General features: G+C 44.7%; 1 protein-coding gene across 1 annotated transcript in view; it reads left to right on the top strand.

The window, feature by feature from the left end:
- The window catches only part of LOC118299762 (gap junction delta-2 protein), a 28,165-nt gene extending 7,461 nt beyond the window's left edge, over positions 1-20,704 (top strand). The window contains exon 2 of the mRNA XM_035623754.2: positions 13,448-20,704. Coding sequence (XP_035479647.1) covers positions 13,448-14,297 — 850 coding nt within the window. The 3' untranslated portion in view covers positions 14,298-20,704. The remainder of the gene's footprint in view (positions 1-13,447) is intronic.
- The last annotated feature ends 413 nt before the right edge of the window (positions 20,705-21,117 follow it).

The raw sequence follows: 21,117 nt of genomic DNA, 5'->3' as shown, positions 1-21,117 counted from the left end.
AACACTAACATGTCAAAGACAGTAAAGAAAAAAACCTATCTTCACCCACACTAGACCCTTTACACATCACACCATCTTCTGTTACACTCGCAACTGTCACCTGTAAAGACAGGTTTGAACTAAAATGACTCTCAAGCAAGCATTTTCATGAATAAGTCAGGGCACACTAATAATCATAAATCTGCAAGTGATAACTTGCAGCACATTAATAACTCAACAGAATCGTTGATTTGTGGCCACCGATAACACCAAATATATTCAGAATAAAAAATTCCATGACGATTAAAAATGGGCTCATTAAACCTTATGGATTATAACTTTAAAGTTACAGTAGTGCAAATGTGCATCCACGCAAAATTACATAAAATATGAGGGATGATTATAACAAATGGCCAACTTTGATCTTTTTTTGGTACAAAGCAACGCTGCCTCTTTTGAACTTTTCTCTGTTCAGAGCTTGTGTCTGTGCAGATCTTTGTCTTATTTGTACAGTCTGCTTTTATTAGACATGACTAACATTGTTTCTGAGCTGGAATCCTCAAGTCAACATTCTCCTTTTTTCGCTTGGAGAATTATCTGTTTGTCTGCTGATGATCGGATACCACCGCTCCTCTCCCTCTCCTTCCCTCTGCCTCCGTCTCGCCCTTGGAAGATGAGCTCCTCTGCCACTGATTTATTTCTCCCTGTCCTCACCCACTGCGACTCCCGTCTCCACACGTTCCTCCCTGGCTCTAATGAACAAGGTGATGGTGTAAGAGCCACTGAGGGAGCGTGTCCAGAGAGCGTTTCTCTCAGGTCACCGGGGAGTGCTTTCGTCCACGGCACTCCATCTAAAGAGCGCTGTGTGTGGGGTTTTGTTTCTATGACAACAATATCTTGACTATGTATCGCCATCGCCTTTGAATCATAGACTCGCATCGACCCTTTTGCTTTTTATTACCATTTATTGGAAATACTTTTGAACCGGAGGAGGCTTGCCCTCATACTTTACTGTGCATGGTTGAGATCGTTGCCTCTAAATCGGAATATTGGCCAGTTCTTTCTTCCCCTTTCTCCAACAAAACTCCTCTGAACAAACACACACACACACACACACACACACACACACATACACACACACACACCCTCTCCTTCTTCGCCCTCCTCTTGCTGAAATTCCTCGAGAAAGCAAAGGGCCTCCTCTATGACGATGTTACACTAATATTTCACGTTTTTTTAAACATTAAGTTAAGTCATGCACTTCATTTTGTGCACGAGGCATCTGCAGATTTGACTAATGGACGCTACTTGGTTTTTTAAGATTGTCCGCCTGGCTGCACCAGTGACAGACTTTTTTCAGGGAGGTGGAAGAGGAGCTGGCAGCGAGCCACGGAGAAGAAGAGCAGGATATGTTAGTGCTCATATTTCCTGAGTCCAATGATGTGGAGGGAGAAGAAAATGAAGGAGGCTTTTTTTTAAAAAGCACACAGAAAAAAACAGATTGTCACATTAAAGTCCAGTCTGGTGCACAAGATCACCACTACCCTAAGCCGCCATGGCCAGCTGAACATTTGTGTTCCAGCCACTTCAAGTTCCATTTTACCTCACATAGGGTGGGTTGAATGCAAAAGACAGAGAATGAGAAAAGACAGTAAAAAATGTTTTAATAAATAGAAAAACTTTACTAAATAAACAGGATATGTAAAATCCCTAATTAGCTGCAGCTAGTATGTTGTTTTTGCGCTTCTGTTTCACAGCACTTTGTCAGGGGCCATCTTGGATTCGGAGCCAATTCAGAGGCAAGATGCAGTTTCAGTTTTTGATAACAATTCTGTCGAATGATGAAATCTTTGAAAACATGAATGCGACACGCAGCTCTTTGCCGTCCAACTCAGCCGAGCACAGGGACACATCTGAGCGAGCCCGTCCCGATTCGGCTCCAACTCCAAACTCTTTGAATATTTACAGTCGATATTTTCTGCCGCAGCTCCCTGGACAGACTTTGTACATTCATCTCTCTGAACACATTGGAGTGGAGCGTGTTTGTAACCATACCAGTCCTCGGAGGCCGTATCAGCTTGTGCACAGCGTGATTGACTCGACATGAATAAAATAAAATCACGAGGGGACACCAGTGAAACACCTTGCTTGAAACACACACCACGTCCACCAGGAGCCAACGTACTGTAGAAAGACGTCTGATTCACTGCCTCCCCACACACACACACACACACACACACACACACACACACACGTAAGCAGATGGTCATCCAAATATACAAACATGTGCGTAAGCCAACTTGCAGCGTGGTTACTATATTTACTCATTACTGGGGGGCAGAAACAAACACACACACACACACACAGATCCTGCCAAAAGTGTTGCAGTCCCCGTCTTCACAGCAAATTTTATGAGCAAGCAGATAGAATGTGACAATGCTTTCAGACCTCCCAGCAAAACACATGATCCCATTCGCAGATTTCTTGAATTAAGCGGCGAAGTCGAGCTGCAGGGAGTGTGACTCTCAGCAATATGCTACAATCACACCGCGCTCATGGCGAGCTCTATGAAAAAAGAAAGAGGCTACTCGATAGACAGAGAGCTGTGGTGCGGTGTGAAACAGATCATTTTAGCCTCCGCCACCAGTAGACTGACGGCAGCGGGACTCGTGCGATTGGCTGCTGTCTACTCGGAGAAGCTGGGTGTTTTTTCTCCACAGGCAGCAGTGTGACAGTTTCAGACGGTTATCGCTACGTGGTAGATCGGGGTTTGATGGCCTTCATGCGACGTCCGAATTCAAACAATGCAGTTCAGTTTAAGGAAACAAGATTGTATCTTTTTAAATTCCTGATTTGCCCAACAGTGCGTGGCCTAAAACATGAACTCAAACTCAATTTCACCACAAAGTCCACTGAGCCTTTGATGATATCACATGTCTTTCCTCAGCAGATGGAGGTTGACCAGTTGTCATGGAGATGTAGATGTTCAAATTTCCATTTTTTCCCCGCCTGAAGACTTCAAAGATTTCTCGTCTATTTTGAGCCAAAAGTTGAGACTACTAGCAACTCAATTGGCACACACTTGCACCGGTCGCATTAAATTCAACCAAGCCTCACCGGATTGCACAATTCATAGATATCAGTCTCCTGAATTTGCCAAATTTTTACATCAAGATCCACGAATTATTCCCTGGGAAATTGGAGAAAATGTCAAAAACGCCCTGAATCACAATGTTACAGAAAGTGAGTCTTGAAATTCACACAAATGTTCGGTGGTGTAAATTACACCCGGACATTTGAATCAGATCATTTGGACAGTTATTCCCCAATGAGCTGAGTGATGCATCAAATATTAACAGATTCATTAAAAGTCATATAGCAGGTCAGACCACGGGAGTGGTGGCTGCTGTACTCTTGAATTCAAGTGCTGGGACCTTGCAAACCTCTGGTGCATGTGTGAAGCCGTACGAATGCCTCCCATTTCATTATACATGTATCTCACCAGATGAGTAGAAACAAATCAAATCAACACGTTACAGTAAATGCACCTCAAACGCACGGAAGATTCAATCATTCACCACATCCACGACTGGAACATTTTCAATATTAACACATTCACACAACAAAAACAAAGAGAGATCCTGATGATGTGATATTTATTTGCCCGTTCAGTTTTAAGTTTCATAAATAAAAAACTGTAGCTGAGGTAGAAGAGTGTTCTTCGTCGATGGAGAGCGGTTGGGATGTTCGTGTGCGGCCGTGTGCTGTCTGATTGTGTGTCATGGAGGCTCCCTGCATGTGCCAGAGCTGCTGATTTGGGTCGGGGCTTGGCACGCGACCGCCACTCTGGGTGGGATGTTGGCGTGAATGCGACAGTCCTGACTCGGGATTGTCCAAAAAACCCCCCACCGATTTAATCCGGATTACGGCCGTCGTCTCTGTCTCTCTCCCTCCCTCCCTCTCTTTCTCCCTCCTCTCCTGCCCTTCAGTCTCTTCCTCCCTCCTGCTGCTCTTTCTCCTCTCACGTTTCACCACTCTATCAAAACTTTAAAACCTATACCCGACCCCCCCCCCCAAAAAAAAAATTTAAATGAAAAAAACCCTCATGCTGCCACTGGCTGATCTGTTGCCATGGTGACCCCTGTGTCACTTCCTGTCATTTTGTTCAGGATATTTTAGAGAAAGTCTATTTTTGTAGTATGGGCTCCTTCACCTAATCTGTTGCCAGGGTAACTGCCATACAGTTATTATCCACATGGAAACCCTTGTGCACAGTGCACTTACGTACCGGTGCACTGGGGTGGGGGGGAATTGGACGCTCTTAACCTTCTCCCTGGGATCAATCTGTGCTTTATTTTTTAAAAATTAAGACTTATACAGTCACTAGTCGATAAAAAAAACAACTTTGTAATTGATTGTTTTATATTATAATGAAATGGAACATATCAAAAATACACTTGCATGTCTGTGTGTGTCTGCGTATGTGAGCCATGAGCTACAATTTTCAATTTATTTCAGAACTCGAGTCAGTTCACATTAATCAACACACCACTTAACTTCCTTTTTCTGTCAGTGTGTGTGTGTGTGTGTGTGTGTGAGTGTGTGTGTGTGTGCGAGAGTGAGAGGGAGAGCGAAAAAGATGGAGAGAGAGGGAGATGGATGGATAAGTGAACAGTATTAGAATATACTATTATTAGATTTCCATTTTAGAAGCTTACAGACCCAGGATTACACACAGAGACTACAGTATATCATAGTAAATGGAGTCCTGTCTGGGCCCTGCAGTGCACAGTTCATGGGGTGCAACACAGTGCACGAATAACATGAAATATGCACACATGCACACTTAAAACCATAATATGAATATATTGAAATGTAATGCCCCCCTTGTAAAAAAAATAAATAATTATGCTAAAAGGTAATTTCCCTTGTCTTCCATAATCTATGACCAGGGAAAATATCTATTTCCTCATCAAAGGGTCACCGGATATATCTGAGGGTTTGTGAGAAAATCAATGGGGCAGCAAAGAGGAAGGTCACACAAGTCTATATCTGATTTGGGACATTACCATTTGTGAGATGTTGGATCATTTTGACCACTTCAAGCCAGTTATTTCAACGAAACTGTCGAGGGTTTAAAGGGGAAACGTCTCTTTGGTGGAACTCCAACTCCATGAACGTATGAAAATGTGACAAAGAGCCCCGACTATAGGCACTGGCCCTAACTATAGCTGCCAAATAAATGAGGAAAAAAAGCTTTTTCCTCTGAAATGGAAAAAAAGTATAAAGCAACAAAAGAAAAAAACATACTGAGTATGTGTGAGCAACCTCAAAGTTATACTCGAGTGCACCTCACGCACTCCACTGAACCACATCCGTCTTAACTGTCCACGACTTATCTGAACTGACCCAAAGTGAACCTGACTCTCTGGAACCATGTGATTGGAGATCAAAACTCTCCCGGACCAGACGACGATAAAACCATTATAACGGGGTCGGTATGATAGAAAATTCATCTTTGTCTGCTCCCCCGGAGGAATGGAACTAACACCCGTCAATGTCAGGCACAATCGGCTTTGCGGCGCCCCCATGCAACAGCTGGGAGAGCGCGTGCGTCGCTGATTGAAAACTGTGTGCACATGTGTACTGGGAGGTTTCCTTCATCCCGTGTGTGAGCGGAGAGAGTTCAGTCTCTGCGTGCAGTGCACACTGCATGCAACACGAGTGAGGTAGTGGATGTCGTGTGCACACAGCGTGCGTGTGTGTTAGGACGTGGGTGGCCATGCAGGATAAAGGTCTGCCAGCAGGGGAGAGTTCAGCCCCCTCACTCCTTCTGTCACTCGCCTGAAGCACCGGAATGTCCCCTCTGGGTGTGTGTGTGTGTGTGTGTGTGTGTGTGTGTGTGAGCCTGCTGCCTGCACGGTGACCTGCTGTGAACTACTACTAGCTATTGATAAACCTTGGCAATGGAAGACACCCACACGTGTCAAGTGTCCGTCCATACTTGAGGTGACACGATGTGATTTGTCAGAGATGCTTGTTTGTTGTATCCAAGGGGCGACAGGAAGTCCAAAAAAGGGGGAAAGGAGTCGGGGTATAAAGGTCGGAGTGAACAAAGAGATGGACGCACTGACGAGGGATTTTCCCAAACCTCTGCTAACACTCATGATAAAAAATGTAAACATTACTGACATTAAATTACTCTATTACACACACTATTAAGTTTGTTTTCCCTTGGATATTTAGTTTTTAACACGTCTTGATTGTCTGTTTTTACTTTACAATATTTTCTATTTCATTGCAATGGGACGGCATGATAAGAAAAGTGTGTGTATGTAATTTGACCATATGTGGAAAATATTTTCATTTTATCATTTTATTCTCCTGTTAAGTGATTTCATAGTCCTTTTGCATGCTAAGTTCTGCCCATCCGCGAAAAGAGGCAAACTCACTTCACGGAAGCGCACTCGGCGTGTAACCACAGTACGATGCTAACCTGGTTCCCGACCCTCTTGACCTTTAAGTGAAATAGCAATTCTGTCTAATAATCGGGGCAAAGTGAGCGGCAAAACACATCTGAGGCCGGGAAACAGAAGACGCAACACGGCAGGCTCATATTGCCGAACATTTCAGAGACTGGGTTGTCAATGGAAGAGAGATCATTAAGATTAGAGATGTAAGTGTGATTGAAGAAGAGTGGTGGAGGGAAGAGATGCGGAGAAAATCAGTGAAGGAACTGATGGAGGCCAAAGGTGACGCTCTGGTAAAGGATTAGCAGGTCAGCCATAACATTGGCTCGTGTACGCCACAGTGCAGAGGGGCCCACAGACTCCTGTACACATTGACCCGGAACTATGTTCAGCACCTTTCTCTGCAAAAATGTATTTCAACACTTTCGACACGTCTTCGTTCTCAGTGGCGTTTTGAGCACCGGTGGAGTCTGGGTTTTCTTTTCTTTTTTTTCTCCAAGAGGCGGCCAAGGTGCTCCACTTTTCTTCACTTAATTATCCTCCGAGCAACTTCCTCACACGCAGCATAATTTGTTTGGTGAAATAGAATCAGACACACTCTTAACTGCCGCAACAACAAATCCGCTCCCCTCTCTCCGGCAGAAATACGCTCCTCTTCAGTTGACTTAGCTTCACGTCGGCACACTTCCCTCTCTCTCTCTCTCTCTCTCTCTCCCTCTCTGTCGCTCCCTTCATTTTCTGCCCCTCGCCTGTTGCCGTGGTAACTAGAGCAGGGGGAAGTTGAGTGCAGGGGAGGAGAGAGAAAAAAAGCATGGTGGTGGTGGGGGGTGGAGGGGGTTGTGTTGGGTTTCTGGGTAAAGGAACCACGGCTGGTCTTCACCTCCTCTCTCTCTTCGTCTTATCGCCACATCTTCCAATCTCGCGCTCCTCATCGATCCCTGGCCAATTATTTCCTGTCCTCTGCCTCGCTCCTCATTATTCTCGCACACTTTTGCCTTTTTTCCTGGTTTAATCACTTCTTCACTTGTGTCCTTCCTCGACAATGCCAGGATTTCTTTTTGTCTTTTTTTTCCCATCTCCGTATGGAGAGCAACATTGTCCCTGACGCCTTGCACGTCTCCACGAGGAGAACCGTGCTGTGCACGTTCTGTCAGTGATACGCCTGACAACACAAGCCCTTGTGTGTTTTCATCGGCTCTACTTCTGTTTTTATTCATCACCTCATCCTCTCCAAATGCAACGTAAACAGCGTTAAAGGTTTCATTAAAAGACGAGCCTCGGTGGGCATTGAATTTCAATCTCTTTGGAAGGTGAATAATGCAGACCGCTGGGAGAGCAGCAGCATTGTCTCTGCGTGTGCGTGCGTGTACTGAGCGTCTGCATACATGTTCATGTATATGGAGGTAAAGTAGATGGAGTTGGTTCCTCACGTCAGATGAAGAAACCACGACTATCTTTTCACGTTACTGTGCACATTTCATTTTTTGAAAATCAACCGCACATTCCCTCCTGAGCGCTTTGAGTCTGTGACAAACAACCAGACAGACACCGAAGGAAGCGCAAGAGAGGAAGGCGGTGGGTGGGACACGCGGTTGCCAGAGGAGAAGAGGCGTTTTTTGGAATTGTGTTGGCATTATGTTTTTGCGTTATCACCACCGCCTGTGTGGTGACACGCGCAACATATTAGTCCAAGGGAACAACAAACACTGTCTGCCGGGAACAGAAGGTGCGAGCGTGTGGAGATATGTGCTGATATGTCTGCCATGTCTGCATGTTTTTGAAGCATAAGTGAACAACATTGGGTTGCAACTGATGATTATCATTCTTTTGGCATTTTTGCCTCAACTTTGGTATTATATTTTTTTTTTATTACATCTGTTGGCTCATGAATCCATGATGTAATCAGTTGAGCAGTAACACAAATGGAAGTATAAATGGTTTTTGCACAAATTGCTGAACGCAGCTCCTGCGCGAAACACTTCCACGCCGATGAGCGAGTGCGTTAGACTGAAACCACCGGCAGTTTAAACGCCTCGTGTGAGCGTTTCGCAGAGAAACAAGACTCTTCGTAGAAAAGTACAGGCACAATCTGGAGATTATTCCGCACAGGGGCGGCGGTGGCGGATGTGGGTGTGTGTGTGTGAGGGAGAGAGAGAGAGAGAGACGAAGGGCCAGAGAGCCCTAGGAGCGCAAAATGAAAGAAAAAAAAGCAAAGAGAGAAAGATGCTCGAGAGAGAGCGGAGAGAAAAAACAGGTAGGGGAAGCTGTGCGGTGTACGATAATCTAAAGCTATTCGATGGCATTAACAAAAAAAAAGAATCCTCCCTCGGCCCAGCCACAGATTACAGCAGTGGGTTTGCGTGTGGAAGCTATTATATAATTCATTCTCTATGATGAGATTTTACTTCATCGCTGGTTTTCCTCACCGCCGCCCGTCCCTCCCAGTACTGGCAGGTTTCTCTTTTAATTTGGGCAGAAGACGTCCGTGGCCTTACTGGAGTTTTTTTTTTTTTTGGGTGACTTCATAATCTTTTCATCCCTGTCTGGAACTAATTCATCGTAAACAGCAATTTGATGTCTTCTTTCAGTATTCCGTCCCACTGTCCGGATGCATGGACATGCGCGCAAATGTACATGTGTTGGTTGCCAAACAATATATGTGTGTGTGCCTGCACACGTGCGGTCATTTAGCCCAATGCTCTCTCTCTCTCTCTCTCTCTCTCTCTGGTATTGTGAATTCTCTGCTCACTAAGCTCCTTAGTGGAGTCACTACAAGGGCAAAACCATTTTCATATTTTTTTTATTTTTTGCTTATTTTTCTCTCCCTCCCTCCCTCCCTCCTTCCCACTCCCCATCCCAGCCGATGACAGGTGAGCGGATTGGCAATAAGTCTTTCAGTGTTTATTCTGGAGGTCATCACTCGTGACCTGGTGCTTCGATGAGTGGTACTTGCAACGGCACGCTAGCCTGTCGGTCACAGGAAGGGATTAACTCTGCCCTGTGCCTCCACATCTGCGTTAAAACACAAGACTGGCAGAGCCACTGTGCGATACCCTTCACTCAGCCAAACGTCATCTAATGATTATCTGGCAATGTCTAAGGTGGGGTAGGAAAAAAGGGGGGCCTCCCCTAGGATCAGGAACAGCGACAATCAGACATACAGATCGTCTTACTGGGATCGAAGTCAATCTTTAGAACGAATACGACTCAAACTACTAAATACAGTGAAGTGGCCGGAGGTAAATTTAAGTGACAGGTACCATCTCTTGTAAAGATAAGATCAAAATAATCCTTTGTTGATTCCCAAAGGGGAAATTCAGGTATTACAGCAGCCCAAAGACAGAATGAGTTCAGGTGAAATAAGAATAGAATGATGCAAAATAGAACTATTTAAAACCAAAAAAAGATAAAAATACATCATCAAACTACAAAATGAACCAGCGCTGCACTATTTTAACAACGGTTTGATTATTTTGCAAAAGGGAATATGAACCATGGGGACAGTCATGTACTCGCCATTTTCAGACATGAACTCTGGAAAATGGCCGAAAATGTTTTTATTCCGGACATTTTCCATTTGACCACTGCAGCAGGAGATCGTCGTCAACACGCCCACTACCTCACTGGGAACTTTCCCAGAGATACTGACACCAACTATAGAAGAACCACAGATAGTTGCTAAACACTTTAGGATCAATAAAACTGGTTAATTCATGTTTTTCTGTCCGACAGGCTCTCACCGTGTGTCTGCGGTGGAGCTTCATCTCTTCAAATGTAAACGGCCAGCGTTAGGCACATTGACCTTTTCTCAGGAGTGACTTGCACCTCGTACTGCACTGCCCAGCACCGTGCCTGCGAAGCCATTTTTAAAATGTCACCGTCTATTGACTTGTGTGCACACAAAACCCATGAATCCATGATAAATGTAATGAGGTCAGGTTTCGATGGGCTATAGTGTAACGGCGCGCACTCTGGAGTCACATGAAGTAATGACAGTGATTTACCGTACCATTATTAATAGGATTATCATCAATATAAATGGCGGTGATTAGTGAGTGTTGATCTTATGCAGAACTCGGTTTGAGCTCCCTCATATTCGCGGGGATTGAAGTACAAGGCAGCAATCAATCAACAGATTAACGGCAACGTTCAGGCCTGTCTGCGGTCCGCAGCCTCGGTTTCAGACTCGGTTCAGTCACAGATTACAGTGCGACGGCCAACAGGCTCGCACAGACTGCAACAAAATAAGAAGCACAGAGCTTGTTATCTGAAGTGCTCGTCTGTTTCCAGGTCTGAAAAATGAATGAGGATGAATACAGTAAGAAAAGAACAAAGAGAAAGATGTCTGCAAGAGAGGAGACAGGACAGAGAGGGAGGGGGTAGAAACCTGTAGTCCATCTTCCGCGTGTCCAACATAATGAAGCACACAGACACACTAAGTGTACCGATATGCCAAGTCAGCCCGTGTGATCATATGCTTGGAGAGACCCACTCAACATGCACAGAGTGAAGTGAAGCAAAGGCAAATTTGAGCCGCAGCTAGGATGGCACTCAGTAGAGCTCCTACCACCGCCAAGGCCCAACAATCCCCTTGAATTAAATCAAGCTGCAACAATAGATATCAGTCTCTTATATATGAACAAAAAAAACCACAACAAGATCCATGGTAAAAGAAAAAAGAATTCCGCCTACAGTTTTGTGGAAATCCGTTCAGTATACTGAAAAACGAAAATTGTTAACAACAAAAAAAACTTCAGCTGGGAAAAAAGGTTTTTTCAAATTTAAGTTATCAATTGTGTTAACTTCTTAACTTCCTAACCTGATAACTTGAAGTTGAACAAACTTAATTCATGTGTTAAGTACAAGAATAAAATACAAAAAGATAAAATAAAATCTAATAAAAAGCGAATAAACAACAACTAAGGACAGTCAAAAAGATGTGAGTCTTGAGTTTAATCTTCAATACGTCTTCGGAGGAGGACCACTTATAAAAGGTAAACTGTTCCAAAGCTTTGGACAGGGGTGAAAACATAACCTCCTTGGCGGAGGTAATAATCTTTCGCTCTCTCTCTCTCTCACTACACCCCACATCGTATTAGCACCCAATCCAAGTGAGGTTAACCTGTTGCTAGGGGCAGTGACAGCCTCCAAGTTGCCTTGTTGTTCATGACAAAGTCACCAACTGAGAGATTACTCTGCACGACTGTGTGTGGGTGTTTGGATGTGAGCAGAAATTAATCACAGCAACAACTAAAGTGATTCTACACTGAGGCAGGTTGCCATGTTAACTGGGCCTAATGATGCAGAAGGCTCTAAAATTAGGAGGAGACGTGCCACTTCTCCTTACCTGTACACACCCTGGCAAAGCACACAATGACACACACAAACACACACACACACACACACACACACACACACACACACACACACAGAAACACACAAACTGCATGGTGAAACACATAAAGCAGGTTGTGAGTTATGAGCGCCGACGACACACTGGCTCCACTCTTGACTGCCCTTCTTTTGGAGTGCTTACTTTGGCTGATAAATGGTGTCTGGAGTGCTCTTCTTCTCTATTTTTTCCCAGGAGGCACAGTGACTTAACGGTGGTCCGTCATTAGTACAGTCCCCCCCCCTCTTCTCTCGCTTCTCTCTCTCTCTCTCTGATTAAGGAGTTCAAAGTCCTTCCTGAAGCGTCCCCCCGTGATCCCAATTTCAAACTCCTCCTCTCAACCTCAATTCTGTTTTTTTTTCATCCTCCCTCTATATCCTTTAAAAAGATTCCTCCTGAATTTTCCGTCTTATTCTCTTGCTCTTTTATGTTATTAAGGTCAAGTGTTGATGTCCAGTTCCCTTGTACTTAGTCATCACTCTCGCCTACTGTCCACCTCCTCCATACAGTCGCTGCAGCTTGTCCCATCTAATTATTAGTCCGTTGCCTGAAAGATTTGAAGCTTTCTCATAAACAAATATTGATGGAACAAAGTTCAATGTATCAGCAATTTGGTTGACACTCTCATTAAGACCCAGTCGTATCAGAGAGTGGTATAACACTTTGCAAAAACAGCCAACACACTAGCAAGCAAGAATCTCACACCAAGTTCAGACAAGTACACAGCTTTTGGATCGCTGTGCAGTTCACACTACATGACTCGCTGTCTTGTGACTTGGTGTCATACAGTTATTGTGAGTTCATACTACACGATCTTCCACCAGCAGAAACCCCAGACGGCGACGTAGTCGTCTAGCTCTGTATGGCTGTAGTTGTTGCAGATTCATCTAGATATTTATCCTGCTAGATATTTATCTAGTCAAAGAAGGCGTCTTGTCGATAGAACGCCCGGTTGTGTGAAGTTGCCAGTATAGGAGCACTAGTCAGTCACAGTGGCTCTCTGAAGTGCCCTCTCTTTTTTGTTTTTATTCCACCTGACATTCTGTTCCTGGCCTCACGCTGTTGAATTCAACCGTGAGGTATCAAATTTGCTTGGCCTCTAAGTTCACACAGTTTAATCAAAAGATTCATTGACTCCTGTTTCACAACGGCCAAAAAACGCTCCTGTTTTATGGAGCGCTTAATACCCCGGCAGAGTAGGTTGAATGAAACTGAATGGGGCAATAAAGTGAAAATGCGATAAGAGCTTCCATTATTTCGGCTCCACCTGCTCCAGCTGTTCCCTCAGTGTTCAACCCTGTCAAAGATGTACCTTGTTGCTTCGAGCTTTATGGTTTAATCTTGTTTTTTTTCCCCCCTATTTTTACTTGTGTCGGCGCTGATTATTCAAAATTCAAGATTGAAAATCTTCATTCTGTACATTCCATCCATTGCCTGCTCTCTTATCTGTATTATTCTTCCCTCCTGTTGTCTTGCACTGTCCTCTCGTACTCTGTAGAAGCTCTGCTGGGAAGGACATCAGGACATCACATCCTACCTGATGCAGTAAATCACTGCACATCTCTTGACTGTATTAACCCCATTTATCTCTGTCTTTCCCCTTTAGGATCCTGCTGACAGTGGTGGTGATCTTCCGTATCCTGATTGTGGCCATCGTTGGTGAGACCGTGTACGAGGACGAGCAGACCATGTTCATCTGCAACACTCTGCAGCCCGGCTGCAACCAGGCCTGCTATGATAAGGCCTTCCCCATTTCCCACATCCGCTACTGGGTCTTCCAGATCATACTGGTGTGTACGCCCAGCCTCTGCTTCATCACCTACTCCGTCCATCAGTCGGCCAAGCAGAAAGACCGGCGCTATTCCTTTCTCTATCCCATAATGGAGAGGGACTACGGGGGAAGGGACGGGGCGCGAAAGCTCCGCAACATCAACGGAATTCTAGTTCAGCATGGCGGCGACGGCGGAGGAGGGAAGGAAGAGGCTGACTGCCTTGAGGTGAAGGAGATTCCCAATGCTCCGCGGGGCCTTACCCATGGCAAGAGCTCGAAGGTTCGCCGGCAAGAAGGGATCTCCCGCTTTTACATCATCCAGGTGGTGTTCAGAAACGCACTGGAGATTGGCTTCTTGGCGGGCCAGTACTTCCTTTACGGCTTCAGCGTGCCTGGGATTTTCGAGTGCGACCGCTACCCATGTCTCAAGGAGGTCGAGTGCTACGTGTCCCGGCCCACGGAGAAAACGGTTTTCCTGGTGTTCATGTTCGCGGTGAGCGGCATCTGTGTGGTGCTCAACCTGGCTGAGCTCAACCATCTGGGCTGGCGCAAGATCAAGGCGGCCATCAGGGGCGTCCAGGCCCGCAGGAAGTCTATCTGCGAGATCAGGAAGAAGGACATGGCCCATTTGTCCCAGCCACCCAACCTGGGACGCACACAGTCCAGCGAATCTGCCTACGTGTGACCATGAAGACGGGAAGAAGGAGGAGGAGAGGGAGGAATGTGCACGAGAGAGAATGAATTCATTTTGATTTTAATTTGAAGATGTGGAGGTCAAACAAGATGACCTCTTCTCTGTGATGAGGGAGCAAAATAGAATGTAAGAAGACCAAACCTCAGACTCTACGACCTTGTAAGTCTAGAGAGAGTAGAAGAAGAAGAAGAAAAATAAGCCGCATTAAAGGGGACAAAAAGTTATCTTCTGCAAACTGACATGATTTTGGTCTCACAGGGAAGTATTCCATTTTATACTTTTGTCTTTTTTAACTAATTACCTTCTCCTCTGCCCCTCGTTTCTTTTTAATGTGAGGAATTGAGTCCTCCTGGGCCTGGAGAGGGCAGGCTCGGAGAAGAGAAGATGAGAGAGGAGAACTGATGAGAGGCTGTTCAGCGGTCTTTGGGGATATTGGAAGACAACAGTGGTGTTTGATGCATCCCACGGTGCTTTGCCTCTGGACTGTGTCAGCCTCAGTGAAAAAAAGCGAGGACAGGATGGGGGGTTGGGACGGGGAGGACGAGCGGCAACATCGATAAAAGAGGAACGGAAGAACTGTCAAAGCCACGACAAACTCTAAAGAACAAAGGCGAGTCAGTGAGCGAGAAGGGGCATAAACGTATGAAAGAGCTGCGGCAGGAGGGAGAAAGGGGAATCTTTTTCCTTTTTCGCTTCCTCTCCTCGCCCGGAGACTCGGGGGTCGACTGAAGCCGCGACAGACAGGGCCGCCTCTGATTAATATCAGCCGAACCTCTGCTGGAACGCTGTCACGAGCCAAAACCAGGAGAAAAAGACTTACGACGTTTATGTTTTGTCTCCTGGCAAAAGATGATTTCAACACAAACACGAGCGAGTACCATAAACACTCTCCTCTCCCCCATCTCTCGCTCGCTCTGCTCCCCGGTTGGCAGCTACAGTACATAGACCCCTGGGGCGTCGGATGACAGTAATGACCCTCGCTCCACTCCCGCTACGTAAACTTTGGAGAGGAACTAACGAACAAATGAACAAACAAGGCGTAAACGTCGCGTCTCTCGCCGAAGCACAAACCAAACTTCCCTCATTCCAGCATTCCAGCGTGCGGAGAGACGAAGGAGCGAAAGGAACGAGAGCAGAAAGCAAACGGGAGCTTGTGCAGGAGGCGGACCAATGACTTTATCACATCTTTAAACAAATTTTATAAAGTTTATCACCATGAGTCATGATTTGTTTTTTTGGGGGGAAAAAGCGACTGTGCCATCCTTGAGTTGCATAGAGAATAACATGGTCGTATTATTTATCCATTTATCCAAATAGAGTATATCCAAATAGATTTATTTATCTTTGCAGGTGGGTTGGTTGGGACATGATGTTGCTGTTTGTTTGTTTTTCACATGTAAAAATTGTCTGTCTTTTTTCTTTTCTTTCATTTTTCTTCAGTTTAAAGGATTTTTCACCGATGGATCTGATTAATGACATGTGCATGGTGGCAAGGGACAAGTGCTACGCTTTGATTTTGCAGCGTTTTGAGTCTGTGCAGCTGATTTTTTTTTTTTTTTTCCGTCGCAACAATCTTGGAAACCTTCATTGCACTTGTTCATTCAGAATGCCGAGCATCGCAAGCTGAGTGTTTGCTACAAAGAGCCTTGGTTTTCTTCAAAAAAAAATATCAGCTGCGTGGCTTCTGGCAGTCGAGGCCTGTGAGCCATTTGAAAAAGGCATGTTTACACGACGCGATGTTTCTTGATGAAGCTGTGTAACCAATGAGTAGTGATTCTCTAGGGACAGTTGTGTACGTGTGTGTGGGTTTCTTTTCTTCTTCTTTGTTTTCATTTTGCATTTCTTTCCTGACTGGATTTCAGAATGCATGCCTTGTAAGAGTAAAGGAAAAGAATGACATGAAAGAAATAGTAAAAGACGACGACGATGATGATGATGATGATGATGATGATGATGATGATGATCGAGAGTGCTGCACCTTGAATAATGCAGACGAGTGGCAGAGTGGCTGACTGGAGGACGACACTTTGGGATGAAGGCCGCGTTCATGGACACATTAAAAACTGTCGAACTAAAACTATCAGGCGGTGAACCTGTGAAACCACACGTAGGGACGGATGAGTGGACTGTGTGTGAAACTAACATGGTGCTAGAAGAGGCCAGCACACAGCAGTCCGACTTTGTCCGTTTCGAGATACGAGGCTGTTTTAGGTACAGTGACATTATCAATCATCAGCTAACTAGGGCACATTCTTAAAGCTGGTCTGAACAAACTGTAGCAGCTCACTGCATTTCTCTGTGTCCACTGGGAATCTGTTTTCTACCACTGTGAATCGAAAGGCCTTATGAAGCTCAACGCTGCTGTAGCCAAGCACTGCCACATCTGGGGGGGGGTTCGATTCTCGCAGGGACCACCCGTACACTTAAGGTAATCATGTATCTTAACGGCAGACGTGTAAATGTCTGTTGATCTACTGCTACTGAATATGAAGAAACCATCCTCGTAAAGAGATTTGTAATTGCGTCCACTTTCCCTTAACTTGCCTTGTGTTTTTCTACTTCCCCTACATTGCCCACAGTGCTTTGGGACAACTCCTATAGGTCATGACAAAAACAGTTGCATCACTTCTAGCAGATCTCTACCAAGGCCCAGCGGTCTTGTTTAATTCCATCAGGCTACACCAAATCTCACACACTCATAGAGCTCAGTCCCAGTTTGAATTATTTCCTGGGAAATTGTTGAAGATGTCAACAAATGCCAATGTTAGGAATGTCTTGCGATGTTGAAGGAAGTTCAAAAAATAAATCCATCCTTGATCCGCCCCTTTGTTCGGATCCATGCGCCAAAATATAATTGGTTCTTTCTTGGCCCTTGTCCCATCCTCCCTCCAAGTTTCCCAAACCTAACCCCTAACCCTAATTTTTGCGTAATTAACTTTATTAATAGAGGTAATTAAGCATTAAATGCCAGTTCCCTGTACTTGACTAAATATAACATTTTGTACTTAAAGTGTTGTGTCAGGTACCACCGTGGCGACTCTGAAGATGCCAGTGACATGACAATAAGTAATACCATAAATACGCGTTAGCCAGAGCTACAGCACAGTGGGTGATTAAGCAACAGTTGATGTAGCAGAATAAATCCCCACTCCAACTGTCTGTTTCCTCCATTCACTCCCACTGACATAATCTCCCCGACTCTTACAGGTGATTATCCCCAGATTTAGCCTCCTCCTCGGTTCTCTACGGGGCTCAGTGCGATCGACGCAGTCTACTGTACGCGCGAGCGAGGGCGAAGTGCGCTGGCAGCACACGCCAGAATGCCTAATAATAGAGGCAGAGTCTTGGCTTCCCCTCGGTCGCTGGGAGCTTGTGCTCCTAGCGAAAGGCTTAAGCGCTGACCTTGCGCTTGGAGGCCAAGCCAATGTCCTGCGCTAGACGCAGCTCCTCCTGGACTCACTGCGCAGCTCTTCAGTGATCCAAGCGCCACAGGCCGCGGGTCAATGCTGGTGTGAGCACTATTTTTAGTGCTCACACGTTTCATTTGACGAAAAACAAAGAAAAGCCTGGAAGACGCAGGAAGAGCAGTTTGCGTTCACCGTACTCCGTTTGGATTCTGTCGCTATGTCTGGTTTCATTCAAGGTCAGACACACGCACACAAACACACACAGCGGGAGGAACGTGAAGCGCGTCGTGGTTTTCTCCGGGTTCGCATTCGTCCCGCGTTCATTAGTGACTCGCGACTTCTGCGTCTCCACAGTCGCCACTTTTCAAAATAACAGCCGGCCCCGGATCTTCCAACAGTCCACCGCTCGCCACTCTCTGCTTTTTATATTTGTCATTGTGAAATGAATTATGCAACTTGTTGTTGTTGTTTTTTTCTCTCGTTTTTTTCATTTGCTTATCTTTTTTGACTTGTGGATTCATTTTGTTGTCTGTTGCTCTTTTTGTGCAGTGACATATCAAAAAAAAAGAAAGGTGTTTTTTTTCTATGTAAAGGAACAAAAAGGTTGTTTTTTTCTCAATATGTAAAATCAAGGGTATAGAGGATTTAAATATAAAACTAGCAGAAAATATGTTATATTTCCTCCCTTGCCAAAGTGATGATTTCGATGATTTTCAAAGATTTTTTTTCTCTAAACTGCATGTGTAATGGCTAGAATAAGCATGTTTCTATGTTTTCTTCAACAGGATCTTTAAAGAAAGACTTTTTTAGTCCAAACTATGGAGCAAAGCTATTATGTCTTGATGCAAAGTGTGTATAGTAATTACCCAGTTCTTCAGACGCTACAGAGCCAGGCAGACAATACCAACTCAGTGATGTTAATACTACCATTATATCAGTCTCAGTTTCTACTCCCAAGAGATTTTTTGAAAAAAAAGAAGAAAAACACTACACACTATACATCCTCGAGGTTAAGAAAATTTGCACATGAATTTATACCTTTAGAATCTTTCCGTAGAAGAGGTTATGATCCATTATGAATCAGTCAAATGATCTACTGTAAATCACAGGGTACACAGGGATATGAGTTAAGACGGGTTGTAAGGCTCGCACCGTGAGATGTCAGACACCAGAACATTCCAGGGTTTAGTCCCCAGCACAATGTCAAATTTACAATTTTGCAACTTTTAAGACGTGTAAATGTGATGAATCCTCAGCGATGTGATCTTATCGGGAAGCAGGACGCCGACAGCAGACTCAGGAAAGACAACAGTGCTGATCTTTTACACCAATCTTTTCTAGTAAAAAAAAAAAAAATCCTGTTTCTACGTCAACATGCAAGGACACTTTTATAGAAACGGTATTACAAACGTGTCAGCGTACTGTTCATTTACCATCTACTGCAAACTCCACTCGAGAAAAAAATTGTCTTCGAGCCTGATGATTTGCCAGTTGGTGCTACTGAGGTCGGACTTCTTTTTTTTTTTTTTACCAAAAAAAACATGAATTCAGATACATTCCCTTGTCTCCTGCACACGGCAACGACACAATTCACGGGACAGGTAGCTACGCAGATCCCCTTAAAAAAAAAATACTAATCAAACTGTTACTCATGACTGTTATTAACAAATGCACATGTTCAATGACGCGGTGTCGTCGTTACACTCGACAAACGTCATATAGCGAAAAATCCAGTAGCAAACTGTTTGATTCCTCAGGAAGGCAAAAATGTAACTGAGCTGTTTCACGCATCAACACAGAAATAACTGAACGACTCCATCGCTCTTTAAACTGCTGCCAGAAAGGACCTTAGATTCATTCAGTAATCACGTCATGTAGCAAATCCCAAGGGCTGGTTGGTGGTATGGTTTTGGAAGCGCCCCTCTTAATACAGCACATTCAAGGGCTTGTTGTGTATTACAGCCTAAAAAAAAGAAGCCATAATTTAAAAAAAGAAAGGGACTTTAAAAGGGCCACGATGAATCACTCTGACGTGTAGTCGATTAGGTGATCATTTTTGCATTTAAATTGAAAATTAGACACCTTGTTCCCAACGAAATGCTTTTTAACTGTGTTTAATTGAATGAGGAAAATGTAAAGATGTAAAGCTCCTCTCATCCAGATGTTCAGCTTCAATTTTCATTTTGATTCTGAAGTGAAACGCTCCCTCCTCCCTCCCGCCACCGCCCCGCACGTCTGATACTGGTGCTGCTGCGCTGTGGGGCTAAATGATGAAAAAAACTAAAACATTTCAGGTTTCAGGAAACGACCTCTCAACCTCGCGCTAATCCGTCATGATATCAGTCTGTGATTACATTGTCTAATTATTCTGAGTGGCAGATCCGGGCACGGTGGAAGTTAAACCCCCATCCGTATTCGACCAAACAGCCTCCGAGCACTGCCACCTCCTACTGCTGGTGGGGCTGATAGAAATAGTTTGTTGCTCCAACATTTGGTTGTTCATTTAAAGAGTTTGAAAAAAAAAGGGATCATAAAGAATATACCCCTGGTCCCCTTCTCCTGAGCTTGGACCACGTCACCTTGACAACGCGACGTGTATGAGAGTGATGAAACCTGAATGGTTGCGCGTCAGGGGGAGCGGGGGAGCAATGTTCAGTTTTTAGCCAATATTTGGCATCATGTAGCGGTGATCAATATTCAAGGGATCAGAAAGGGAAATACGTTTTAACAACCTTCGCCCCTTGGGAACCTCTTACAGTTATCTGTGACATCTGTGCAGATGTAAAAAAAAAACAACAACCTGAAAACAGGAACGATGAACTACACACTCACGCTTTGTAAACCTTCATCTTAAAAAAAAAAGAAAGTCTGTGGTTTTGGACTGCAGATGTCATGACATACCTGAACGGACCTTCGTTGAAGGTTCACTGTATATTTCTGACTGGTGTACTGTATGTAAAGCCTGAATAAAACCTTGAATGTTACAATCGAGCCTGAGCTGGCGCTGTGCCTGTGGATTTATGACCTGTAAGCGTGGGTGTTCATGCATCCGTGTGTGTGTGTGTGTGTGCTTGTGTGTACACGCTGTTTCCTGCAAAATTTGATGCGTGTGCTTATATAAAACGTGAGTGGGCGGATGTCTGACGAGAAAGAATTCTGCGGTGTGAAGGAAACCAAACAAAGGTGGCTACAATTCATATCGATGAAGGTCTATGTATAGTGTAACAGACTGCAAACAACATTTGCAGAGAGCCGCGTGCAGCACAGCTGGTTGGTGTGATGACATTTCTGAACTCATAGGTGACACCGAAACCTCTCAGCAGGATTAAAACCTTTAGACCGTGGCACAGATGAGAGAAAGCTAAGATATTCCCCCACCTGATGAAAAGAGGCAGTGTGTGTGT

The sequence above is a fragment of the Scophthalmus maximus genome, chromosome 11 (genome assembly GCF_022379125.1).
Source record: "Scophthalmus maximus strain ysfricsl-2021 chromosome 11, ASM2237912v1, whole genome shotgun sequence".
Taxonomy (NCBI): Eukaryota; Metazoa; Chordata; class Actinopteri; order Pleuronectiformes; family Scophthalmidae; genus Scophthalmus; species Scophthalmus maximus.
Note: the sequence above shows the minus strand (reverse complement) of the source record. Positions and strands in the feature narration are given on the sequence as shown.